General features: G+C 32.6%; 2 protein-coding genes across 5 annotated transcripts in view; both read left to right on the top strand.

Moving 5' to 3' along the window:
* The first annotated feature begins 1949 nt into the window (after nt 1-1949).
* Nucleotides 1950-24014, top strand: Ndg (Nidogen). 3 transcript variants are annotated; one of them, XM_035869858.2, is made up of 21 exons: nt 1950-2204; nt 11332-11610; nt 12011-12216; nt 12299-12390; nt 12474-12620; nt 13251-13484; nt 13716-14241; nt 14349-14515; nt 14623-14751; nt 14856-14954; nt 15032-15196; nt 15582-15719; nt 16014-16139; nt 16302-16424; nt 16649-16992; nt 17639-17975; nt 18767-18995; nt 19624-19799; nt 19988-20096; nt 20200-20318; nt 21023-24014. In XM_035869858.2, exons 1-21 carry the CDS (start codon nt 1986-1988, stop codon nt 21157-21159), a joined length of 4101 nt encoding a protein of 1366 aa, XP_035725751.2. In that variant the 5' UTR covers nt 1950-1985; the 3' UTR covers nt 21160-24014. The 3 variants fall into 3 exon arrangements, with proteins under 3 accessions (XP_035725751.2, XP_035725752.2, XP_035725753.2); XM_035869859.2 differs by lacking the exon at nt 15582-15719; XM_035869860.2 differs by lacking the exons at nt 15582-15719; nt 16014-16139; nt 16302-16424.
* A 98-nt stretch (nt 24015-24112) lies between these two features.
* Neto (Neuropilin and tolloid-like) overlaps nt 24113-27849 on the top strand; it is a 112077-nt gene continuing 108340 nt past the window's right edge. Inside the window, exon 1 of one of the 2 annotated variants that reach the window (XM_085656820.1) lies at nt 24113-26225. The gene's annotated coding sequence lies outside the window, so the exon portion shown is untranslated. The remainder of the gene's footprint in view (nt 26226-27849) is intronic. The other variant, XM_085656819.1, reaches the window with a different exon arrangement.

Raw genomic sequence — 27849 nt, 5'->3', positions numbered from 1 at the left:
TGAACGTCTTTCGACCGAAGATACAATTTATTCTTACTGTCTTCTTCGTTAATCATGTAAAATACGATAGACGAACAAAAAGTGCACTCGTCTTCGTCTAAACTGTTCTTTAGAAAATATGAACGTTAACTCGTGAATATTACTCGATCACATTAACAATGATTAAAATTGCAAGAGACTTCAAAAATTTACGTAGGAGCTTGTCAATAGCGTCTTCGTTAACGTTTAACGTCAAAACCACCTGTCGATGTCGATTAGATAGTTCATTGTTATTCGAAAGATTATTTTATCTTATCAATGTACTTATGTCCATTGTAGTAAATCGCATAACTACGACTATTGAATAATTATCTAGAATAATGAACAGAGAAAGAAAGGCCGAATGACTCTTTCGGTAGATATCTCGAATCGCCTAATCATTCAATATCGCATCATTCGCATTAGCTAATCCGAGGATATTAACATGTAAACGTTAAACTATCGCGTTGCGTGTCATACAAAGTTCTAATTACGCGTGGGACATATTTTCTACAGACTTTCTGATCTAATAGTTATTTTTACAAATTTTACTAAACCTTGATTCACTAGTCTCCTTGAAAATTATATACTTGTTACATTATTCGTCTTGTAAAATCGTTAACGATTAACACCAAGCTCGATGACAAAAACTACTTCGTCACTCATAGCTAATTAGCTGACTGAATTTTCTTTATGATCGAGGAAATTTGATAAAAAATAAATGAAACAAGCAACGAGATCTTCAAAATGGTGAATGAAATCTTCTGATTGGTTCGATCGAAACCATTCTAATAATTTTTGATAGATTTTTTTTATAATATTTCTTATAAACAAAAATATCTCAAATGACACGTAGGATCATGGATACACGAACATGAATGCATGCGCGCGTGCATATTATACATACGAAACAGAAGAAAAAATAAAAGAAAAGAAAAGGAAAGGAAAAAAGAAGAATTCTTGAAAATCGACAAAATCCATAAATCCCAATCGACGCTAGCCCTTTGCAAATAGATAGATAGATAGTGTACATAGAAATAGTGAAAGAAGAAAAATGAAAAGAAAAAAAGAAGAACAACATATACACAACTAAAGTGAAACTCTTTTCGTTTACTTAAGTTCGCCAAGTGGACGCGAAGCTTAGCCCTTTTATTTATTCGTCTGGATGGGCATCGGAGGCAAGCTGCCAGACGAATAAATCTCACGCACATAGAAGACGATGAGGAGAAGAAAAGGAAGAAGAAGAAGAAAAAAGGGAAAAGGAAAAAAGAGGAGGAGGAGAAGTAGAATAAGGTGAAAGAATAGGAAGAGGACGCCTTCGTGCGTTGAAGCAAAACGGGTTGGTTTCTTGCGTCGTTGAACGATCTAATCGTCCATCGTCCTCTCTATCTACTTTTCTCTTTTGTCAAGAGGATAAATAGAAAGAGAAAGAAAGAGAGAGAGAGAGAGAGAGAGAGAGGGAGAGGGAGAGAGAGAGAATGAAAGAAAGGAAAAATTTAGGAAGACGTAGGTTGAGAGGAAAATCTTCCTCTTGTGATTGAAATCTGGCAAGAGTTTGGACGTTACATGTAAAGAGATAATAAAGAAAGAAAGAGAGAAATAGAGAGAAAGAGAGAAATAAAAGAAAACATAAAAGAAAAAAAGAGAAAGAATAAGAAAGAGAGAGAGAGAGAGAGAGAGAGAGAGAGAGAGAGAGAGAATGGATCTCCATGTACGTTCGACAAAATTATCGCTTGGCACGGAAAAGAAGAAGAAGCAGCAGAAGAAGAAGAAGAAGAAGAAGAAGAAGCGAGACGTTGAGGCGGCTACTTGGAGGAGGCCGATTAGGGGGCGGCAAGAAGTAGAGAAACGAGCGAACGCACGAGAAAGAGAGATAGATAGATAGAGAGAGAGAGAGAAAGAGACTCGCATGAGCCATTTTCGAGAGAACCGATCTCTCGGCAGTAGCGTTAAGACAGTCCGAGAGAATGGCTCGCGACGCACGTTTTAACGACGTTTCGTGTTTGGCCCTGGTCATCCTCCTCCTCGTGCCATCTTTGCATGCTCTCTCAAAGAACGATCTCTACCCTCACAATGTTCCAGGAACTAATATACTCGAGTACGATACCAATGGGATTCTTCAATCGGTCGAGGCAATTCTCAAAACGCCGATTGTCTTTTACGATAAAGTCTACAATAACATATTCGTGAGTACATTAAATATCGTATTTCGTAAGACTATCCTTTGATTGTATTTTCTATTCCAAAGTTCTATCTTATCTCTTTATCGGTAGTTTTGGAAGAATATTTCACTGTTTCAATTCGTGGTATCTTTTATTTATTTTTTTTTTTATTTTTGTTGTTTTTATCTTTTCTTTTCGGTCAAGACAGCGACTACTATTTTTCATTTTTATTGTTTTTACGATCAACATCACACACACACACACACACACACATACATACATACATACACACAAGTGCGCGCGCATACATACGTACATACGTACGTACGTACGTAAGCACGCAAGCATATACTTACAACGTATTTCTTTGAATAATATAAAATATGACGTAATAATATTTATAACATTTTCTATTTCGAATTTATTGAGAGAGAATTTTTTGATTTAAAAATAAAAATTATAATAATGAAAAAGATGACATCCGTATTATAGTCTGTTCATAAATAGAGTCTTTATTAGCGAAGTATATTTAGAAAGCGTCACGTCCGATTCTTATTGGCGCGAGTTCGTGTTCTTCTTCTCTGTAACATGAGCGAGGCGGCCGATATTAATCGTCGACTTTGTTCGCTACGATAATTTTGACGAGACTTACTTCAAGACGGCTCTATTACCTCGCTAGTCCTGATAATCCAAGTTCTTCGAGAGTAACGCAACCATAATATGATTACAAGTATTAAAACAATGAACTACGTAGGAGAAAGATTGATTCAGAAAATTTTTTCTCTTTTCTTTTTTATTATACATCTACTCCTCTCTCTTTCTTTCTTTTTCTTTTCTATATATAGGACTCCTATTCTAATTTAATAATAATAAATTTTGTTTTTCTTTTATTTTCTCTCGTTCGTTCTCTTCTTTTCTCTCTCTCTCTCTCTCTCTCTCTCTTTCTCTCTCTCTCTCTTTCTCTCTTTCATTTTCTTTATTTCTTCACTAAAGTATTTATTTCTATCTTCTCCCAAATTCTTAATAATACCACTTGGCGAATATATTTGTAGCATCCATTCTATTTTTATCAATCGCGTTACGACGATAAAGTTTTGGCGTAGAAATTCTTAAAAGAGAGAGAGAGAGAGAAAGAAAGAGAGAAAGAGAGAAAGAGAGAGAGAGTGAGAGAGAGAACGAGAGATAGAAAAATTTTTTCGTTCTTTGAACTATACAGTCGTGAATAAAAAAACATAGATGATATATTTGATTATGAGTTAACTCTTGCAACAACTTATAGGTACATATCATTGAGCAATAACTAAAAAAAGAGGGAGAGAGAGAGGGAAAATATGAGTATACAAGTGGTATAATTAAACAAACTCCAATATCTCCGTTAATAGCAATTTCTTTTTGGTATTTGGGGAGCCGTGAACATTTGTTCGTCCTCTTAATTCGTCTGCTGGACTAATCTGTCGTCATCTTCTAGCGTGACACGAATTCATTGAATGTAATGACGGTCAAATGGCTACGTGTCGCAATCGTTTAATTGTACTGGGTCGTCGCACGGGCCCAACCCGTTTTCTAAGGCTTTTTAAAGAGATCGTTAACATCTATGGAAAGGAATAGACAATAATAATAACATGTCTTTCATTCTACTCCAATCAATATTATAGTTCCATTTATTTATAAAGTTCCGTAGATGAGATATAAAAAATTCGATAAATAATTAGAATTTATCAGATAATAATGATACGAATAAAAAATATTCATTAGCTATTTGTAAGTATAATTAATTAATTTTTAATAGGAATATTATTAATTTATTCAATATAAAGTTAGACATACAAAAGATCGAATAATTCTCGTTAGTTCACGTTTTGTCGTTTTTATGCATTTAATTAACAATTTATACAATTTCATTACGAATACAAAAGAAAGGAAATGCGATATATTAGATTCTATATGAGCAAGATTTCGAGAATAGAATCTAAGATGAGAATTTCTCGAAGAATCTCGAAGTTTGAATGTTGGCAGATTTGAGTCAGCGTCCCCTGTAAACATCGATAGACGGATATATTTAAAAAGACAATTAACAACAAAGTCCTATAGGACGTGTTATAGTAGTTGTGATCTCATTATTCGTGGAATAGCAACGTGTTACAAGCTGGTCGTTCTTATGAATGAACGTTGATTACGTACTACGTGTTCTCTCTCTTTCTCTCTCTCTCTCTCTCTCTCTCTCTCTCTCTCTCTCTTTTGTTCACTGTAGTGCAAATCTAATTGAAAGATTCATCTCTCTTGCATCGGTTTATTGCGACTCAAGATGCATGAGCTCATGCATGGAAACATGACGGCGTTCATAATTATATTTCCTCATCTGATAGGATCGATTCCGTATCGGGACTTCTACTTTGAAATTCATCTATCGAGAATTATAGCTCATTCTTAAGAAGAAACAAGAAAAAGGCACAAAAGAAAAAGAAATAAAAAAAAAAATAAAACATTAAAAAAAACAAAAAGAAGAGTAAATACAACGCATAAATTTAATTTCTTTTTTTTTTTACATTAAGATATTGCATTGAAAGATTCCTTTTTTTTTATATTTTTTTTTATCTATCTACCTATCTTCCTTTATTTGTTCTTCCGTGTTTTTTCTTCGTTTGTTCCTTTTTTCTTTGTTATTTTTTTTCTTTTTTTTCTTTTTTTTTTTTTTTTTTTTTTTTTTTTTTACTAAATCTGCTGCACACCGTTTCATGAACATGGACTGCACCCTTTGTAAATCGCACGTAAATGCTTTCAGTCAGCGTTGCAACGTGATTGCGATCTGTCATGCGTCGTTTCCATTCATCGACACGTCTATAATTCAATCGTCCGCTAGAATGATTGTCGCATTATTAATCGACGTGCCTGTACGAATACATACCTACAAATGTATACGTATACGTATATGTGTATATATTTATATGTATGCATGTACGTACGTACGTACGTACATATGTATATATACGCACATACGTATATACATACATATTCTACATACATATATACAGATTCATGATCGTGAATTTTCGTGCTATTCGGAACGTGTTTCTCCCTCGTCGGAACAAGAGCGAGTCGTTTAGAAACAATATTACATTTCGTATGTTTGGGGATCACAATAGATTCTTTTTATATTGACTTATTAAGAAATAGATCGTCGAATCGTAAAGGATGATTGATATTTTGATTACTAGTGTGTTCTTTTGAAAATGTTATTAACGAAAGCATGAGTTCCATTGAATATCCATCGTGATGTTATTAATAAGTACTTGGAAATGAGCGATTATACGAATGGAAAAGATGACACGTTGTTATCTTAATCGAACTCTACGACAAAAGAAATAGAGTAACAACAGTGAATTGTTTGAATTTACAACAAAATGTTTATATTTCTTATCACTTATTTAGAAAAGCTTTCAAATATTTTAGATTTTCTTTTTCGCATGTTCTATCATAATTCTTGGTAGAACTAATCGTATAGGATATCTCAATTCCTAAAATGATATTATCTCTCTTTCCCTTTTCTCTTTTCTTTTTATATATGTATAAAATCGATTTACGTTCAGTATGATTAGTATAACAAACGTTCAATTAGAATAACGACTGAGAACGTAGACAATGAATGTCTACGAGTGTATGCACGAGTTGATGCAGCCTAGTCACTTCTCGTAACATTTAAGTATATATATATATATGTACATGAAATATATAGATGATTAGACGTTAATACGGCGCGTGGTCCATGCTGCAAAATGCTGTTAACCTTGCAATTAACCTTGAAGCTTTCCCACATTAGTCAACCAGTCATCTATTTAAAGTGAGAAAATAACATCGAGTAATTTCTAATTGATGTGTAATATATGTATATATGTATGTAGATTGAAATCATGCAATAATTTTTATTTCTTTCATTTAACGTCGTGACGTCATACATCAACTTAAGAAACGATACAATGTAAACAATCAATTCTATATATATATATATATATATATATATATATATATATATATATAGAATTAAATACATATATATATTTTTTTTATTATTTATCTATTCAAGGAAATTAAATGTCAAAAAATACATGAAATTTCGGCATGCAAGAGACAATGTCGTTGACGACGTGAAGAATTGATTGACACAGATATATATTGCGATATATACATTGACGGGGCTAAAAAGCGACGTTCTAGTTAGGAGTAGCAGAGGCTGCCTACACGACAATCATCTCCGATTCCGTCCGTTATCGTCGACGATTCGCAGTCATCAAAATGATTGCACCCGATTACACGATTGCGTTAGCGCGTGCGGCATGCGTTATCTCTATGTTGCTGTCCTGGTGCAAGTTTTACGTAGGTACTGCATACGTAGGCTCATCAAGCAAAGAGTATCATCATCGTTTTGCCTTCGCACAGGAACATCCTCCCACTCGAAGTCTCATAAAAATGTTCTTATCGAGATTAGATATCGAAACGATCACATCTTGATTGGTCCAATCAATTTTATCAGATAGGAATGATTTCTATGATCAATAAATTAAGAACAAACAAATAATCTGTCTCTATTCGTCGGCGATCTCTCATTAATAATATTTTTTTAATTCTTTAAAATTAATCTATATAAAGAAAAGTTATTATCAAAGAAAACATTCTTTTCATATAAAAAGTTAAAAATCAACGGAGATAATTTGTTTGATATGGATTCGATAATTATTACAGAAAATATTTTAAAAGAAAAATGAAAAATTGTTTTTAATTAGTGGATTTAATGGTTACGAAGGAAAATATTTTTAAAAAGAAATTGAAAAATCAGCGAATGTGACTACTTCTTCTTTCTTTTTATCACACTCTCTATCTCTCTCTCTCTCTCTCTCTCTCTCTCTCTCTCTCTCTCTCTCTCTCTTTCTCTCTCTCGACATACTATATTACTTCCTTGCATTCTTATCTATTTTTACAGTTTTTTCTTTTCCATTCACGCTTCCCCACCGCGATTATCCCCGCAAGAGTGTGTGTCATCGGCTTCGCTCTGACCTACGACCCCCCCGCGATAGCCCCGACCGAGATAGCACGATCGAGACTCTTGCTAGCTTTGCTAGCACGCGAGTGACAAATCATTTGAGTAGTCAAATAGATCGTCTTTGAACCGATTGTCCGATTAACTTTCTTTTTCTCTAAAATTATTTTTCGTAGTTTCTTTCTTATTCGTTTCTTTTTTATATACGTTTCGATTATTTTCCATTCATCGTCATTACTTTTTAATTCGATTTAATTTATTTCCACAAGTCATGTCTATTAACGTTTTATCTTTGTTTTCTTTTCTTTCTTTCTTTCTTTCTTTTTTTTTTTTTTGTTAATATAAACAAAAGAAGAATAGAAATGTGAAAAGACGTTGATCTTTAAAACAATTGAAATGTACGTTGTTAATAATAATCTAATGGACTGCTATAAGCTATGAGACGATTCAAGAATGAAATTAAGCTGCCTGAATTTAGGCCAATTTTCGAAGGCAGCGAGTAAAAAAAGGAGGAAAAAAGAAAAGAACACAATTTATTTCGTCTGTCGACTCGTCGTCGATCTCGCAATTAACGATGCGGAAAGATACGTTTCATCAAAGTCCGATAGCGATTGTATACAAGAAGTCTTTCTATCTATGTCACATGAGAGCTTTCTAACGATAAAGTCCTCCGTGCACTTACCATGGTCAGATTGTTCGTCAGACATGTTTTCATGACGTAAATAGAAAATTCTATTAATTATAATTTTTCATAAGATAAAATTTATCATGTTCATGGTACATCGATGTTCAATTGAGAATTTTGTTTATTCGATTTTTTAGTTAAATATGTTTTCTTATAATTAATTTATTCGTTTTAACGAAATGTTTAATGAATACATCAATCAAATACAAAATTCTACATTTTATTTGATAGATTCGTATGATATAAAATATCTGTACGTATAATGAAAGATTATTTTAAAAGCAATTATTAATGTAATAATTATTTTAAAAAATATAGAAAATAATTCGAAGGATCAGAAAGTTAATGAAATCTTTGTCAATATAATTAATTCTAATTTCAAGTCATTGAGAATCCGTAGAAATTTGAGCAAGGATTAGACTCAATTCATTCGTGAAAACAAGGTCCCACGTGCGCAGAGAGAAAGATAGGAAGAGAAAGAGAAGGAAAGAAAGAGAGAGATAGAAAGAGAGAGATAGACAGACAGACAGAGATGAGACGTCTTTCGAGGGAGCTTTAATGTCGTCTCATTAACGAGACGAAACTTTCTTCAAGAAGCGACAGCTGCGTCTCAGCATCCATTTCGAAGACTTTTCGTTGATCGACGAAAAGAGAAAAGATAGATGAGCGTATAAGAGAAAGAGAGAGAAAGAGAAAGAGAGAGAGAGAGAAAGAGAGGAAGAGAAAAGATGGAACGAAGTCAAAGCACGTTTATGCGAACGCAAACAACCGTCGGCATGGTTAGCTTTGAACAGTCAAGCGTGTTGTTGGGTGAATGACATCTCGACGCATTGAAACGCGCTAAAACGAAGCGCGTGCTGTTGAGTCTCTTTCTTTTTCTCTCTTTCTCTCTTTCTCTCTTTCTCTCTTTCTTTCCTTCTCTTTCTCTCTCTCTCTCTCTCTCTCTCTCTCTCTTTCTCTCTATCTATCTATCTTTATGTCTATGTCTTTCTCTGTATACGTCCTGAAGTGCTCGTTCATCGAGCCTATCAATTACGTCATCATTAAATTTTACTCGATGACATGTGCCGACAATTTACCTGGTGAGCTCCTTGATTTGTTTCATTATATTTTTATCATTAATTAATATTAATCAATCGTTAGATAGTTATAAAATTCTAATCGAGTGTTGACACTATTTCATAAATTTTCTTTAATATTTTGACTTTACTAAGTTTTAACGCTAATTGATATCTTTATCATTATTTAATATTTTTCATAAGTTTGTTTAGATGAAAAAGATTTATTAAAGAAATTTTAAATGTTTTTAAGAAATTAAAAATTTGTAATGTTATCAAAGAAAATTTTGACAAATTTTCTAACAATGATTAAAACATCAAGTACCGTTTATCTCATTTTAAACTTTTAACATTTAGACTACTACTACTATTAATTTCAAATACGAATCGATATATTCATTTAATATCTTTTATAAATTTGTTTAGATAAAAAAGACTATATAGTCGTTTAATTAAAACATTTTTAATAAAGATTAAAACATTTTTAATAAAGGTTAAAACATCGAGCACCATTGAATTCCATGGTATACAACGTTTTAAACATATTCTTTCTTTCTTTGTTAATATTATATGTTTTTCATTTCGAGAATGGAATTAGAGTCAACAATGTAAAAAATATTGTTTATTTTTTTTTTTTTTTTTGAGACAGAGAAATGCCATGAACATAGATATATATTCTCGTAATCATATTTATCGTGGAAAAAGATGGAAAAGGGAAAGAAAGATAGAGATAGAGAAAGAGAAAGAGAAAGAGGGAGAGAGTGAGGAATGGGAGAAGGGAAGATGGAAGGGAAGATGGAAGGGTCGCGGTGACTCTTTGCGAAAAAATGATCCTTTTTCCGTGCCACAAGAGGATAAAGGCGAACGTTCTTTATTAGCTTACGTTGGATCCTTCCGACATCCTCCTGTATTTCCTCGAGCGTTAAACATTAACTGCCAGAGATAATTCCTGAAACGGTATATAATGGTTGACTGCGATAACGACTCACTCGTTAGACGAGTTTTTTTCGTTAATTAATGATAAAGAAAGCTCTTATAATAATTACCTACATAGATATACGTAATTTTGTTATTTATAATTTAAGAAAGAAAAAAAAAAAGAGAAGAAGAAACATTTTCTCTGACATTCGATCACGCATTTTGTTTTCATAACTGTTTTTTTCCGAATTACTTTCAATTATATTATTTAAATTAAATTATATATACATTAAATTAAGTTATATCGTAGTATACGATATAGATTATATATGCATTTCGAACATAGTAAAAATTGGCTTTAAGAGACTATTTTTTTTCTTCTTTATAGAAGAAAAAACATTGTCTTATCACTTGTTCTTTATCAGGATTTTTAAGGATTCCTATTTTTTTTCTTCCCACGTTTGATCCATTTTGTTCTTCTTTTCTCTTACTTCTATTTTTTTTTTCTTTTTTCTTTTACATCTCAAATGGTAGTACATCTCAATACGTAGATATGTACGTGAAAGTTTAAAGGTCTCCAAAGAGTTTTTCGCTTAGTGTAGCAGTTTCAGCAAAAGACTCGTTAGTTCGGTACGGGACTCCATTGTATTCCTCGTAGGAATCTCGTTTCTTCGGGAAATGGCACGATGTAGTTCAGTACAGTGTACAGACACGATGGCAATTATGGTCATTAACGGGTAAATGCACGGCACTTGCGTCAGATATTTGATAACGTCATCGCTGAATTTTCAAGCATCTTGCGGAATTCACCTGACTAACGCTACTTTGATTACTTGCATACTTAAATGCGAGGATTCTCGAAAGTCAACCCATTTGAATAAGTTTCTCGTTTCGTTGAGGTGCTTTCAGTTGTTTGACTTTTATACCTCGATCTTTCTCATTAGAACTCAATGTGTCAGTTCTCACCTAACTACATATATTTAATTTATACTTTATTTAAAATTATAACAATCAGAAAATTCTTAAGAAATATGATAAGATTATGTTTAACATGTTTCAAAATTTCTTCCAACGAGAAATTGAAAGAGGAAATCAAGAGAAAATCAAAAGGAAATCGAATTGTTTAACTGTCAATGGAGTAGTTTTAATTTTTTTTATGAATAATCTTTACAATCGATAAATTAAACCGTTTGAAAAAAATAGATTTTTAAAAGTTACGTTTAAAAATTTATTAAATTTTTTTCCTATATTTATTGAAAGAAAATTTGAAAAGAAATTGAATTTCAACTGTCGATAGAATAAATTTAATTCTTTATCGAGAATTGTTCTGATCAGAAAATCAATTCTTCCGAAAAATGATGAATTATATTATTTGAAAATTTTTTGAATTTCTTCCTTCGATATCGAAGAAAGGATTTGTCGATAATTAAAATGTTGTATTTATGAACCGAATTTTAGGTAAACGCAAATGGCGTCTTATCATTTGCACGAGCAATGCAGAGGTTTTTTAATATTGCTTTCCCATTGGATGATCCGGTGATTGCACCACTCTACACGCACGTCGATACGAGAGCATCAGGAACAATTTATTGGGCCGAGACAGATTCCCCGGAGGTTATTGCGAGAGCAGGTGGAACGATACGAAGCACGTTCAAGGATGCGCTCGATTTCGAGCCGACCCACGTCTTTTTGACAACTTGGCTGGACGTTGGTTATTATAACGAAAATAACGATAAGGTGAATGTCCGATTTTTTCATTTTATAAAGAAATTAAAAATAAAAAAAGAAAAATCAAAGAAAAGATATTCGTCATTGTATACGAGTAACAATTTTTATTTATATCTCATTGTTACTTAGTTTCTGTTCTCATATTATGTATTTTAAATATAAGAGCGTAAAAAAAAAAGATAGTATAAAATTAACAATTTTTATCAAAAAAAAAAAAATAACATAACGAAATGATATAAATAATTATTTTATAAATTCATTAAAGTCATATAATAGATAACTATACATTGCGAGTGATAAAAATATTACAATAGATTATTTTAATAGTTTAAATTGTATCGTCGATTATTCTCGTAAGTTACTATTACGTATGAAATTTAATCTTATATATGTAATCGTTCGTTCGTAGGTTAATACTTATCAAGTAGCAATATCTTCGAACGGCACACATTCTTTCGTCGAATTATTATACCCAGAGAATGGAATCCAATGGATACAAGCGGAGTCACATCCCAGTGGATTGCCAGATGCCAAAGCTCAGGCTGGTTTTATGAGCGAGGGTCGAATAACAACGTTGCAAGGTTCAGGCACCGATCAGATTCAAAACGTTGACAAGTGAGTCGTGGAAGGATGTATTGTAACGAAAACAAAAAGAAAAGAAAAAATTTAACAAATAGATTCCTTCTTTTTCAATCAGATGGTCGAACATTAACAGACCAGGTCATTGGGTGTTTCAAGTTGGACCAATCGCCGATGGTGAAGATGTCAAGACACCCGATAGCATAGAAGGTTATTATTCTCATTAAAATATTATCCATAAATATATCGTAGTAATCTTTGAAATAACAAAATGTATATATATTCTCGATCAGATACTACAGGTGGTAGCCAAACACCGAGTTGCAGAACAGGTGCGACTACTTGTCACAGTAAAGCAACTTGTATTGACTATGAAGTTGGGTTTTGTTGCAGTTGTAAACAGGGATTCTTTGGAAATGGAAAATCTTGTCAACCGAATGGTAAGTTAATCATGTTACACATGATTAATGTCGTCACTTTTCCTTTCTATGATAAAATCTCCAAGTAAATGTGTACAGTTTCAAAACGATTTTCATGTCATTCGTGATAAAGAGATTTGTCATTTGAACCTTTGAAATGAAAGAGATCCTTTTATTTACGATTTAACTGTGTATCTTGACTCCCTTTGTATCTTTCGAGTTCTTTTCTGATTACTAATTGACACCATCAGAGAATGCTCTTTGATGTAACTCATCACTTGACTACAAGGAATATTTTTAAATCTCGTTTCTTCGAAAAGATCTAGCTTTCACACAAGGCAACACTGTTTTCGTCGACGAACAGATAAGTGTCTCGTAATAAGCACTCGACTTACAACGAGTTCTCTCTGATCTATTCATAGTTTACGAGATCTCTCTGTTTCTTGGTAGACACTCGTAAAAGGTCGATGTTAGAGTACCGTGAAAACTTTTGAACGTTTACTTCGTTGAATTTCAGTTTAACGACCTTTAAAATATATCTTGAGTACATTTTGTATCGTTTTTAAAAAAGAAACGTAAAAGTGGTGTCTGTAAAAATGATGAACGGATGATCCCAATGGAGCTCTCTTTTCCTTAAGATCGATTTTTCAGACGTACCACTTCGCGTCATTGGCCGTATCTCTGGTACGATCAACGAAATTGAGTTTCCGTCGAGGGATCTTCAATGCTACGTGCAAACCAAGGATGGAAGGACATATACCGCTTTGTCGAGGGTACCAGAAGAAATAGGCGCAAGTTTCCAGCTTCTAAGTAATTTGGGAGGAGTTATTGGTTGGCTCTTTGCGAAGCCAGTCAGTGAAACAAAAAATGGATATGAGCTCACAGGTTCGAAATAATCAATTTCTCTTTGATCCTTCCAGTGTTACGATTGAATCGATCATCAATAGGTCATTCTAATTATAAAGTTATCTTCTATCAATTCATCAATTCATTCTGATGCAATGAGCTTGTTCGAATCAATCATGTGATCATAGATTCTCAAAGCTATCTCGAATCGATTTGTTCAATTCAGAAACAACCAAGCTTATTAGAATCAATCGTTTGATATCCCTCCAGGTGGTTTATTCAATCACACGTCCGAGATTCTCTTTACCTCTACTAACGACAGAGTGACCATACGAAATAATTATCAGGGATTGGATGTCTTTGGACAATTGAAAATGGAAGCAGAAATAACAGGAAAATTACCGTATTTGGAACCAGACACTAGACTCGAGTGTGGTGATCACGACGAAGTTTACACGAGATCGCAGCCTGGAATATTGCGTACTCAGAGTGAAAGAAGTTGTAAATTGATCAATGAACACTCTGAACGCGAATTGATTTTCACGCAGGATCAAACAATCGTTTACAATGAATGTCCATATGCTGAGAATGATCCGGAAGAAGATACGACTAGGTTGAAATTTTACAGAGGTGTCACTACTTATGAGGCAAGAGAAGGAATAATAAGATTTGCTGTTAATACAAAAATTGCACCTTTGGAAGAAGAGGATCCATGTATTCAGGGTAAAGAAACATGTGGAGAACATAGTTCTTGCGTCGTTGATGAGGATAGCTTCAAGTGTGTCTGCAATCCTGGGTAAGTATAAAAAAGTATTAGATTACAATATTACTATATTATTAGTTAACAAAATGGACACTTAAAAAATTTTAATAAATTCACGATATGATTGAATGTTTGCTAAGATATCAGTACCTTTACGAAGAAGATGGTAGCGCCATTTGCGTGGACGTGAATGAATGCAGTGCTGGTAATCACATGTGTTCTCCTGATGCTCAGTGTATCAATCAAGAAGGAAGTCATACTTGCCACTGTCGGCCTGGTTTTTCGGGAGACGGTCGAGTTTGCGAAAGTAAGTTTAGTTTCTACTTTTTCAATGATCGATATCTTAACAACTTTTGATAATTTAATGAAGTCGTTGTCAATATTATAATATTATAATTTTTTATTTGATATTAGAACTTCCTTCTTGCAAAGATATTCGTTGTCAAACGTATGAGCTATGTGTGATAATAGAAAATACACCGACTTGTATTTGTGCTCCTGGCTTCGATCAAACTGATCAAGGCTGTTATCCTGTTCAGCATAGTAAGTGTTATCTACGGAGTAGGTAAGGAGTAAACCTTACCTACATACGGTAATATTATATTTCTATTTCCTTTTCTTTTTTTTTTTTTAATCAACTTTATTAGTTTCCTGCGATATCGAGGACAATTGTTCGCCTAATGGCATGTGCAGTTTCGATGGGGATAAGCAAAAGCACGTCTGTATTTGCTCGGCTGGTTATATCGGTAAGTTATCGATTTCATTGAATTCACGGATCTTGAATTCATAGATCATCGAATTTGATCGATTTCTTCAATACCAGGCGATGGATACAATTGTTATTCGGAAAACGATACAATAACCGAGGAACCACCGCAACCACAGTGTTTGATAGAAATGTGTTGGTGCCCACAAGGATGGAGATTCCAAGATGACAATTGCATCAAAGAAGAGGAGGGTTATACAACCGTTGACTATATTCGAGATTGTAAGTTTTACAATTAATCGAATCCTCTAATGAAATCACTTTGTTTCTTCGGATATGAATTTTTGGGATTTATACTGACTAAGGTAATTTTGATTAAATTCCTTCGCGAATTACGATTTATTTAATGCTAAAGTTTTCGGCATGGATGAACTAACTAGCATGTAGAATAAATTTGCTTGGAACTTGTTGAAATGTTATATTATTTTAAATTGATAATGTTTGCAGTTTTATATTGAATATATTAGTTAAATTGATGGGCTAGAATGTGTATGCACGTTTAATAGGATAGAAGAATTAGAAACTTTATCAATGAACCAAGTAACAAGTGTCTTGCACGAAGATTATTAGTAACGATCTATGGTCTCTACTGCATCGTACGTTTTAGTATCGGCACGTCCACTTCCGGAATGTTTCGAGGACGACTGCATATGTCCATGGGGATACGATTATGATCACCGAGACGAGATTTGCATTCCTATACCAGGATTCAACCACGATACAATGGGTCCAACTGGATTTCACCGTACGATCCGCTCCCGCTAGGCTTGAGCAAGTTTAATCCACTAACAAACATTTCAATTGCTTTTGCATATCATCCTTTTGATTTCTTTCGATGTTTTTTATTATTCTTTTTCATTATCGGTTTTTTTTATTTTTCTATTACAAACGTAGTCTAACTTCAGCGAGGATAAAATATTATCGTTTCTCGATCATTTTTTAATACTTTTTTTTTTTTTCTTTTTTTTATACGAGTATTATTCATTGTCGCTATCTGGCAAAAAGCAATTTGTCATAATTGCATCACGCTTGTCTCTAGCATCATGCAACGTCGTGAACAGATGTCATCCCTATGCTCAGTGTGTCTACGTACCGAACACAGGCGATTACGAGTGTCGTTGCAATCCTGGATACGAAGGTGACGGTATGGAATGCACGAAAACAGGTAAATTAAAACAATTAAAGCATCGTGTTTTCAATCAACGAATCGTATTCTACTTTAGAGATGAGTTCATATTTACGAGTTATATTACCCAAGGAATATACGTTGAGGTACGTCATAAAATTGATCATAAAAGGCAAAACAAACTTGTTATTTTCTGAACAGAGGTGTCCTGTCTGGAAGTCGACATATGCGATCCAAACGCTTCATGCCAACACGAGGAACCCATCGCAAAATGCGTCTGCAATCCTGGATACGAAGGCGACGGGACGACCTGCAGTCCTATTGGTGCATTGAGTCATCCATTTTTGTTTTTTTTTTGTTTTTTTTTCTTTTTGTTCTTTGAATCCTTTAAATTCAATTTTTCGCATATATAAAGTTCATCATCATTCTTTTTTCATTACTTCTTAATTTTAATAAAATTTTATATACATATATATACATATATATTATTTTGTTATTTTTTGAAATGATTAAAAACGATTAGTACAATATTTTGTCTAATTTTCTAGACGAGTGCAACGACAATTCGGATTGTTTGAAGAACGAGAGATGCACGTATAATCCAACGAGTTCTCGCTACGAATGCACCTGCAATGTAGGTTTCAGCATGGTCGACGGTCAATGCGTAGTAGCGGATTGTTCGACGAATCCATCGCAATGCCACGTTAATGCTCAATGTGTTTCTACTGGTGACGGTGGCTATAAATGCGTTTGCATCGCTGGATATCACGGTGACGGTGTACGACAGTGCGTCGAAGATCACATTGGTTGTAATGTCGTATTCAATTGCGGAAGAAATGCAGCGTGTGGCTATAACCAGACGTCGACGAATTACGTTTGCATCTGCCAACCGGTACGTTAAAAATCCATTTTTTTTAAACAAATATTTAAAGAGTATATTTTAATGGAACAGTATTAATTAATTATTTGCAATATATTGTATATAAAATAATTTTACCTTATTTATTTATCTACGAAAAATTCTGCCTAAAGGTATGCAAGTCTTCGTACTTTATCGATAATGTTATTTCAAACCGATAATGTTAGATACGTGATACAAGCTTTCATCATAAATCTTATATCAAAAATAAAATATTGCCTAAGGATTTTAAAAAAAAGTTAAAATCGTTGATGGATAAACATTCGCAAAATAATATTATCGGTAAAGTAACATTTATTAAGACGAAATACATATACGAAACATTTTTAATACGTAACATTTATTAAGACGATAAATAAATGCAATCAATTGTATTTTTAAAAACGATTAACATCGAAAGATCTCATATACAACTTGATTGTTTGTTTGTACAATTTTTTTTTGTTTTATTTAAAATTCTACCAACAATTGCGTGAAGTTATTTTGATAAGGATACGTTGTTTTAAGTACGTCCATTCTTTCATCGAATTCTTCTTAAACGAAGAAATTTCGTCAATTTTTCGATCATTTAAAAAATGTTTTGAAGATGTAGCAAACATGTTTATACATTTGACTTTAGGGTTATTACGGTGATGGTTTCACCTGTCTACCTCAGTCATCCTGCAGACAAGATTCAAACCTTTGTTCTTCGGATGCAAGTTGTGTATCAGCTGGAGACAATAAATTTGCTTGCGTTTGCAATGATGGCTTTACCGGTGATGGTACTAATTGTCGACCGAGACCAAAACACGATGCAAATTTCCTTTTGGTAAATCAAGGAATGGCGACTTTAAGGATACCATTCGTACCGACTTCTGATAATTTAGGAAGTCCGATACACATAGCATACACACAAATGTCTATCGCATTGGACATCGATTGTCTCGGTGGAAGAGCTTATTCGAGTGATATCACTGGTATGAATGAATGATTTCTTTTTATTTTTGCAAAAAATGTTTGTTTGTTATAAAATTAGTAATAAAAACTCACTCGAGATCTATTCATTAACGATGCAATATAATTGTTTATCACATTTTCATTTCATTGTACGTGAATGTAATAATTATTTGTGTTTGTGTATACGATAAATATGATTGGATTAAAAGGAAAAAAAAAAAAAAAAAAAAGATTAGTATTAAAAATGTAAACTCGTCTACGATAAACTCGATTGAAAATGAATAATTCGATCGTAAAAGGGAAGCCAAATTGCTCTAGTGAGATTTGTGAGGGAGAAAATGAAACGCTAATGCAACGCAATTACATGTACGATGTAACTATTAATGTTTAAACAGTAGCCATTCAACGTGCGTTGCAATAAACAGTAGAAGGTAGGGAATAATTCAGAAGGGAACGATCCCGTCGGTTCAATTTCTTCTTCGAGGACGAACACCAAAGTAATTCGATTATTAAATTCGAGGGATTTTCGAGTGAACGACAATTACGATTCCACGTGATTTACGATTGACTTAGGTAAATTAAAAGGAGGGATTAACGAAAAATCTTCCTTAAGATAATTTAAAGATTTTTAAGACAATCAATTAATTAATTGATACATTTACATATAATTAAATGTATATATATATATATATATATATATATATATATAGAATATAAATTATATTGAAATAGACGTATTTTCAATTAAATTTATTAATTTCGTGTTTCTTCATTTTTTTTATAACGACATAATGATTTTTGTGTTTAACAGGTAACAGAATACTTGAATTGACTTATAACGGTTCGATCGCCAATGTATTCATCGACAAGGTCAGCAGTCCCGAGGGACTGTCGATCGATTGGGTCTCAAGGAATATCTTTTGGACAGATTCAGGAAAAGCCACCGTTGAAGTGGCCAGTCTCGAAACGAAAAAACGTAAAGTCCTTGTCTCGGATGGATTGGTTAATCCTCGGGGAATCGCTGTGCATCCGTATCAGGGGTAAGAAAGAATACTGGAGAACTTATAAAGGAAACTATAGTGGGAGAGATAAATGGCTTGGTGTTGTCTCGTAGAACTATTTCTCAAAGGGGTTGTACATAAAAATTCGATTAATTATAAGAGAAAAATCCTTTTAAATTCGATACACAAGGTGAAACGTTTTAAATGAGAAATATTTTCTTTTTTTGTTTCGTCGTGCGATAATATTTATAAAGTAATATGCAGTTATCATTTGTCAGATAATAAATACATATATTGGGAAAAAAAATTTATTTTAACACATATATATTATATATATATATATATATATATATATATATATATGTATATATTGAAAATTAATCCTATTAAGCGTATAAAATATAAGTGTTTTCTATTGGAATTATTTTTAAAATAACTACAAACAATATTATGTAAAGTTCTTTTTGCAATTGACGTCTGAAATAATCTATTCTTTTTGTAGGTTGTTGAGTAACTCGAAAGATTTAGATGTTGACATTTAATTGTTTCACTTTTTGTGAATGGTGTACACAGTCATTCGTTTTCAACAAATAAGATCTTATAACAGAAATATTTTTTGTTAATCGCAATAACATTACCATCTTCTTCTTCTTTTTCTTTTTATTAGTAAAATATTTTGGTCCGATTGGAACCGTGCCTCACCGAAGTTAGAATGGGCTAATGAAGATGGCACAGGCAGAGCGATCTTCCTTCAAGGAGATTACGTTAAGTTACCAAATTCATTAAGTATCGATTGGGCTACTGATGAACTTTGTTGGGCCGATGCTGGAACTTTCACGATAAGTACATATCGTTTGGTTATTCCGTCAATTTCGTATTCGTGTTATATTTTATTATACCAGTAACATAATAATTTGGAAATATTAAAAAAACTAATACGTATAGAATCATTTTTTATTCATTTTTTATGCATAAATTCATTTTTTATTCTTTTCTTTTATTTTCTTTTTTTATTTTGTTCTTGGTTACAGCTTGCATCGAAATCGCTAACAAAGAAGTAAACGTGGTAGCGAAGGACCTGATTTATCCCTTCGGCTTGGCAATCTCTCAGAATCATTATTATTGGACCGATTGGAAAACGTAAGTATTCTTCTGAAAACAATAAAATCCTTTGTAATAATGTCTAAGAAAAAAAAAAGGAAAAAAATATCGATTTTTTTTCTTTTTCTTTTTTTTTTTACAGGCACAAGATCGAGCAGGCTTTGAAGAGCAACGAAGAAAGACAACCAGCTATATCGATCCCACCTGGTGGAAACGGCAAACTATATGGAATTGTGGTTGTTCCGGAGACGTGTCCCCAAGGTAGGACGATTTTCTTAAAAAAGAAGAAGATAAAAGAAAAAAAAAAAAAAGAAAAGAAACGGATATAATTAGAATATTACGCGTATTAAGTATATGAGAACGACGCAATGGTGTGTCAGTCACGCAACAAGTGGCGTTCGAGCATTGACTTGAAACTGGTAAAAGTCGAGTTTTTATATTTTTTAAATAAAATCTATCGTAAATATTCTCTCGAGATATATATATATATATATATATATATATATTATATATTATATATAATTATATATATTATATATATATTATATATAATATATATAATTATAATATATATTATATATAATATATATATATATTATATATATATTATATATATATAAGTATATATAATTTTTTTCTTTTATTTTCTCGTTTATTCACATTTTACATTTTATTTTATTTACATTTTTTTTCTTTTCGCTATCATTCGTAAAATATTGTTTACTAAAATAATAATAATTCATTTTTATTTGAATATACACAGTATTTATATATATATATATATATCTGTGTATGTATATTTATATGTATATTAATTAGAAAATTGCTGACATACCGTTAACGTTTCGTTTTCATTGATTAAGAAACAAATAACCGCTTGGAAGATAGGATAAGAAAATATAAGAAATAATAAGATCTTTCTCATTAGTTATTAATTAATAAAAAATTTAATTACGTGTTCATAGTCACGAACGTCTGCCAATATGAAAATGGAATGTGCAATAAGGATCAGCTCTGTTTGCCCGATGGACAAGGAGGGAGGACGTGTGCTTGTGCTGATGATGCTACAGGACCTTGCACGGATACTAATTATTCTTCGTAGTAGTATTCTCGAGAGAAAAAGGAAGAGCGAGAGAGCGAGAGGACGAGAGAGCGAGCGAGCGAGAGAGTGAGTGAGCGAGAGGGCGAGAGATTGGGAAAGTGAAAGAGAAGGATAGAGAGAGAAGAAAAAGAAGAAGAAAAAGCGAGAGAGGGAATACTAATGTTCGACAGTAACGAAGCTATGATAGCATCTCGATGGAGTTTGCGAGAGAAAAAAGACGTTTCAGAGATAAAAAAAAGGAAGAAAGAGAGAGCGGGAGAGAGAGAGAGAGAAAGAGAGAGAGAGAGAGAGAAAGAAAGAGATAGAGAGAGAGAGAGAGAGAGAGATAGTAGACGTTCAAAGTATCTATTTTACTATTAGATAGTGTGTAAATTATAAAACATTATTTTTAATATTAATTAGACTTATTATCATTCGACATACTTGAAGTAACATACTCTCTTTTACTTTGTTTTTCTCTTTTTTTCTTTTTATTTGTTTTCCTTTTCTTTTCCCCTTTCCTTTTTTTCTTTTTTTTTTCTTTTTTTTTTCTTTTTTTAATTTTTAATTAACGTTAGAACGCAGTTTATGAATGAAGCTATATTTGCCAAGGCGCGTTATTTAATAAAATTGAAAAGATACGACAAATCGTATTTAATGTTTTCTTTCATGTCTTCATTCAAAGAATCACAGGGGTGCACGCTGATATTTTTTATATAACATATTTTTTATTTAGAAAGATTAGGTCCACTTTTTGGAACGAAATACCCAGCTGTAATTATCGCAGTACCGAAAACGTAGTAAATTACTTGATAATAGGTTTAATCGTGATGCACAGGTAACACTGTTGAATGAAAATATTTAATGATGGAATCAATTAAAAAATGGTATTTATAAAAATTCGACATTGACGATAGGAATGCTTATGCTTATGCATGCGATAGATTATTTGTTTAATACGGTTTATCCAGATAAATACATTAAAACAACATACGGCTTAAAAATATTTATTCTAAAATTACATTTGCAACGTGAGATATCGTAATTTATAAAAATACTACTATACAGTATGCTTTTATAATGAGAAGCAGCCAGTTATGAAGATAAACGTCGAGGGAATAGCACGTTAGTTTGCTACAGTAAATGGTTCCATTCGCGTGTTATTTTTTATGCAAAGTGAAAATCATGCAAAATGAAAGACGACTTTTAAATAAAATATCTGAGATGTATGTATATTTCTTTAATGTATATACCGAATCAAATTATTTAAGATTGCCGATTTGAAAATATTTCGATTAGTTTTGATGATATCGATAAATTTATAAAAAAAGAAAAAAGAAAAAGAAACGAAAGTTAATATATTGTTTATGCAATAGATTAAAAAACAGATTAATATTGTTTTAAGAGATTTACTATAACTATTCTTTTATACGACTTAATATAATTGATAACGACGATACGTTTTTTTTCGAAGTCTATCATTGGGGATTACAAGACATGTTAAATACAAATTGATGTTACTTTTTGAATACAAAATCGAGAACAATCATATGTCTTTTATAATCAATAAATGGTATTTAAATTATATTTTTATTCGCAGTGAATATAATCATACAAATTTAAAACGTTTGAAGTATTCATTGATCCTTATTAATTTGACATATTCAAGAGAAAATTATGTTACTTTCAAGGAAAGGACGAATGATCCTCACGAATATAAATTTTAGGTAACAGTTTTGATCTCTGTTATATCAGTTACATACTTTGAATAAAAGATTTTTTTTCTATCTTCTTTTTTTCAAAAATTATTATCATAAAAATTAAATATCATAAAAATAAACGATATCATGAAAAATAATTGAGATGTTATCATGTTAAATTTTACGTGACTGGTATATATACACAGACACATCGTTCGTCCTCGGATATTAATTAACGAGCTTCTTTTTAGTAGACGACGACATTAAATTGTCTCTGTATAAAAACGAGGAGGAAAAAGAGTGAGAGAGAGCTTCATATCATAAATCGTTCGATTATATGATATGAGAAATAGAGGGTTAAATATAAGGAAAGAAGGTACGAACATAGAGATAAGATAGTGACCTCGGAGACAGTGATTACGGATCTCAAGGCTACTCTACGAAATTTTTCCTGCGAGTAAGAGAAAAGGTTATTAAAAACGTGCCTTCTGGGAGTTCTCTTTGTTCGCGTTATAAAAATTATATTTGTTCGAGGCAATAAAAACGTGAAAGGAGAGTTGTTTTGCAAAGCAATAAAAAATCTTTAGTTTTCTTATCTCGTCGATCAAAGAAATTGGACGTTTGTTTGTAGTATTTAAAACTAAATTATTTTTGTTACCTTCAAAATTTTATAATCTCTAAGAAATTTGAAAGGAAGAAGAATATTTGTATCAAATTAAAATCGATACTATGACAAGTCCTAGCATTTAATCGCGTATTTATCATTAGGTATTTAATCACGCCATCGTCATCAAATATACACACGTTGCTCTCCTTTGAATCGAATTTGTCGATACGAAATGGCTTTAACTCACGTGACTGTTAATACTATATTAATCTAACTTAATTAATCCCTTTGAAAAGACTAAAGATAGCTAATCATAAGGGAAAGAGAAAGAGAGAAAGAGAGAAAGAGAGAGAAAAAGAGAGAGAGAGCTTCTAACCGATTTGTGTCTGTTAATTAGTTATACCGAATGTTTGATGAATGTGGAATGATGAAAATTTACGTAATTTGATTGGAATGTTATTAATCGAATAAATTAACTTTTTACTATCTAAGATATAAACAATGCAATTAATCTTGTCTTACATTGCAATGTTGATATAATCGAATAAATATTAAAGTTTCAAATATTACTGATTTCGAATATTATTAATATTATTAATTGATAAGAAAAAATTAGAAAATAAGATATTCTTTTATCGTTCGAATGCATCGTCGAATTAATCGAACCAATATAATCTATAATACGATGAAATATGAATAAGCTCATTATTATCCAATATTTCAATGATTACATTATAACATATAATAGTAAAATAATAATTAAGAAATTTTATAAGGAACGATGATTGAAGCTTTTATAGATATTAAAAAGTAATTGGAAGTATCGAGATGTAAACGGGTCTCCATGTGTATCCGTGATTCGTCTCCGATTTTCAATTTGCGTGGCGGGTCCAGTTTCAGCCATTCGCTAAAAGGAGAGCAAATGAACGTACGAATTGAAAAACGTCGGCATTCCGAGCATGTCATTGACGTGCATTCGATCGTTTCGTCGTTGAGAGAGAAAGATAGAGTGAAAGATAGAAAGAGAAAAAGAGACAAAGAGAGACAAAGAGAGAGAAAGAGAGAGAGAGAGAGAGAAAGAGAGAATATCCTCTTGGCTTTCTCACTTCGATCCTAACGAATGGTATTGCCTTTCCTCTTCTTTTACCCCTTTCCTACTTCGTGATTATTTCCAACGAATTTCGCGTCTAGTCGGAGCCATTGTTTTCGATTAAAAGAGCGTTCATAAGCGCAAAGAATTAAAATGCTTTTCACGCAGACGAATTTACGTAATCACTGAACGTGCTTTCGATTGTCGTTACTGAAACTTTTTGAATTATACTAAAATGAAAATGTGTAAAATATCATCGTAATGTATAGCCATGTTAGTATTCACGTTGACGATTTTCATAATTTTATTTTTCTAAACGTTCGTTAATAACTTTTCGTATATTTGACTGTATCCCATTGGGATACAAAAAGTTTTAACAGTGATTTCTTCATAGAAGGTGCAAAGCGTTGCTTCGTTAAAATTTCTCGTTTAGTTGAATCTCTGATAGAAATTCTGTACAAATTCGAAACTGGTCAACTTATCTGTAGCATACATAGATATATCGTAGAACACAGGTGAGATGTAAAGTAGAAATTCGGGGAATTCGTTGTTTCGGAATTTGACCATTAATTCGACATTCCCTATGGCTCTACGATACTAAATTTTCGTTAAAATCATTGTATTAATTGCTATTGGTCGCGTAATTCATTGTAAATTCAATTCAAGACAATTTAGAATACGAACGAGATCAACTCGTGACTATGGTATTGCCTAATTATACTCAAAAGTGAAAGTATTTTTTCTTTCGGCGGATTATATAATCGAATTAGCATAGATGAATGAATGGAAGTAATTTTCGAGATATATTTGATGGTTTAACACAGAAAGAAAGAAGATCTTTTCTATAAAAATCTGAAGTATCGTTTTATCTGTTGAAAAAAAAAAGAAAAGAAAAGAAAAGAAAAGAAAAGAACAGGAAAGAAAAAAAAATCGTTTCAAGGGAAGAAGCACGAAAAAGATATAAATAAAGAGCTCGTCAGGTCCATAATCGGACGATCAAAAAAGTCTCTTCAAGTCTTTCGCTCTTATGACGGCAGACTACTGACTGTTCGTGACTACTTCGCTCGTTCCTTGTATGCCTGCGATAGGACTTGATTGCGAGAGGAGTATGCGAAACTAGAAAGAGAGAGAGAGAGAAAGAGAGAGAGAGAGAGAGAGAGAGAAAGATAGAAAGAGAAAAAGAAAGAGAAAGAGAGAAATAAAATAAACGAGATAGAAAGATAGATGGAGAAAAAGAAAGACAAATAGAGTGAGAGAAAGAGAAAGAGAGAGAGAGAGAGAGAGAGAAATAGATAAAGAAAGTGAAAGAGAAATATATAGAGAGAAAGAGAGAGGGAAATAAATGGAAAGAGAGAAATAGGAAACGAGAAAGAGAGAAAGAGAGAGAGAGAGAGAGACAAATAGGGTAGAGTAAGTCTAGGGATGTATAGCACTAGAAAGAGATGGAGAGAGGGGGTTGAGTGAGTGAGAGAGAGAGAAGGGAGATGAGAGGAAAGCAGTAGTCGGTAGTCAGTCGGCGGGCGAACACCGCGTGCGACGCATCGGATTCGTTCTTACATCGCGTTTTCGCCCTTCGTAGATCTTTGACAACGTGATCTTTGCGTTCCAACAGAGTGCAACACGTGTGATATTACATTTCTTTCTCTCTCGAAGTGAAGGAAGTGCGAATACGAATGACGATAATTCGAAGGCACGTTTTGTCATTGATTTATTTTTCTTCTTCTCTTCTCTTTTTCTTTTTCTTTTTCTTTTTATTTTTCATATTCATTTTATTTCTCTTCGTAGATCGACGTTCGAATTGAATTGAAAAGGTGTCCCTTGGTCCGATTTTTTGAATGAAATAATTCTTATCTTTCGTATTTAAATGAATTCTATCGTTTCGATATCCTTGTCTCTCATTTTCTTATCTCGCCTTAAAAAGAGCGTATAATAATATTGCGTGTCGGAGGAACAAGCATGCACCGGTCTAAGCGTAACTCGCGATAGAACCTCGTTCGTGGCAGCGATCTGGACCGATGCACACCGGAGACAAAAATATCTTAGAAAAATCTCGGCGCTGGGCCAAGTAGCCTCGAGGAGGAGGCACACTCCTTGCTATAAGCGAGTCTTTGATAAGATTATTTAGAGGGGGACTTTTGCTATCTTCAACGGGTAGAATGTGAAAGGTGATAGATAACAAAGAAAGGAAAAAATTGTCAATAAATAGAGAAGGATGGATATTGAAAACATACAGACAAAAGTGTATTAGCAATTTACGATACTTTACACGAAGTATCCTTCGAGAACTCTTTTTAGTATTATATATTTTAATTTCGTATTCTATATAGATATTTTAAAAAAATAATTGTAATTTGTCTTGAAAAGACAAAACGCGGTCTTCGTGGATATGACGAAAGACTTTGTCGATGAATCTCGATAAAGGGGAAGGGTTCATTCGTTCCTTCAATCTCAAGCATTTTATCATCCTAGTGGATTTATAGAACGTGAGAATCATAGTTATAGTAAATCATAGAACGCGGGAGAAAGTTACTACGATTTATGTGGTTATTGTGCTTTACGATTTGGTCGTGACGTTCTCACTGAAAAGAAATCCCAACGTGGATCGTAAAAATTACAATGGTGTACGTGATATCAAAGGTTCGTTTTGTTAGCCCTAACAATATTAGGATCCTCGCTGGAATATAAATGTCATAAAGTAAACGTCTATAATAGTCCGTGGTAGGTAGGTAGATAACTGAATAAATTTTCGATATTCTATTCAGGCAGTGAATATTGATAAAACGTATTCTCAAGTACGAAAGTTTGCATTATTAATTTAATAAAGTAAATTATATATATATATATTTCCGTATACATATATTAAATTTTATAAATGATTCACGTATCTTTTTTAAAATAGAAATGTGCGAATGAAGGAATTTTTATTCTCGAGAATTTTCATAAGTTCTTTTCTTCTTTATTTTCTCCTCTTTCGTTTTTTCTTTTCTTTTTCTTTCGTTTTTCTCTTTTCTCATTTCTCTTTTTTGTATTACGACTTCACCTCCTATAAAATAAATGAAGGAACGACTAAGACTAGATAGTATGTCATTCGTGAAATTAAGGAAAAGCTCTGGCTGTTGCTTGGATATGTCGCGAGAGATGAGAATGCCGATAGAAATGGTGCTACTACGTGCGTGGAAAGCAAAAGAACGGTTGTATAAAAGATATAGAGAAAGAAATGGAGACAGATAGAAACATTGAGAGAAAGCAATAGAAATAGAGTCGTATGCCTATTCGAACGAATTGTTTGCTTTAAACGGGTCGACTTTTCCTGG

This window comes from Vespa mandarinia, chromosome 4, assembly GCF_050613455.1.
Source record: "Vespa mandarinia isolate Hongniang chromosome 4, ASM5061345v1, whole genome shotgun sequence".
NCBI lineage: Eukaryota > Metazoa > Arthropoda > Insecta > Hymenoptera > Vespidae > Vespa > Vespa mandarinia.
This window is presented reverse-complemented; position numbering and strand designations above follow the sequence as displayed.

Coding starts and splice junctions, on each gene's coding strand:
- Ndg (XM_035869858.2), top strand. CDS start 1,986: ATGGCTCGCGACGCACGTTTTAACGACGTTTCGTGTTTGGCCCTGGTC. Junction 14,752..14,855: donor CTGTTATCCTGTTCAGCATA/GTAAGTGTTATC, acceptor CAACTTTATTAG/TTTCCTGCGATATCGAGGAC. Junction 18,996..19,623: donor GCTGTGCATCCGTATCAGGG/GTAAGAAAGAAT, acceptor TCTTTTTATTAG/TAAAATATTTTGGTCCGATT.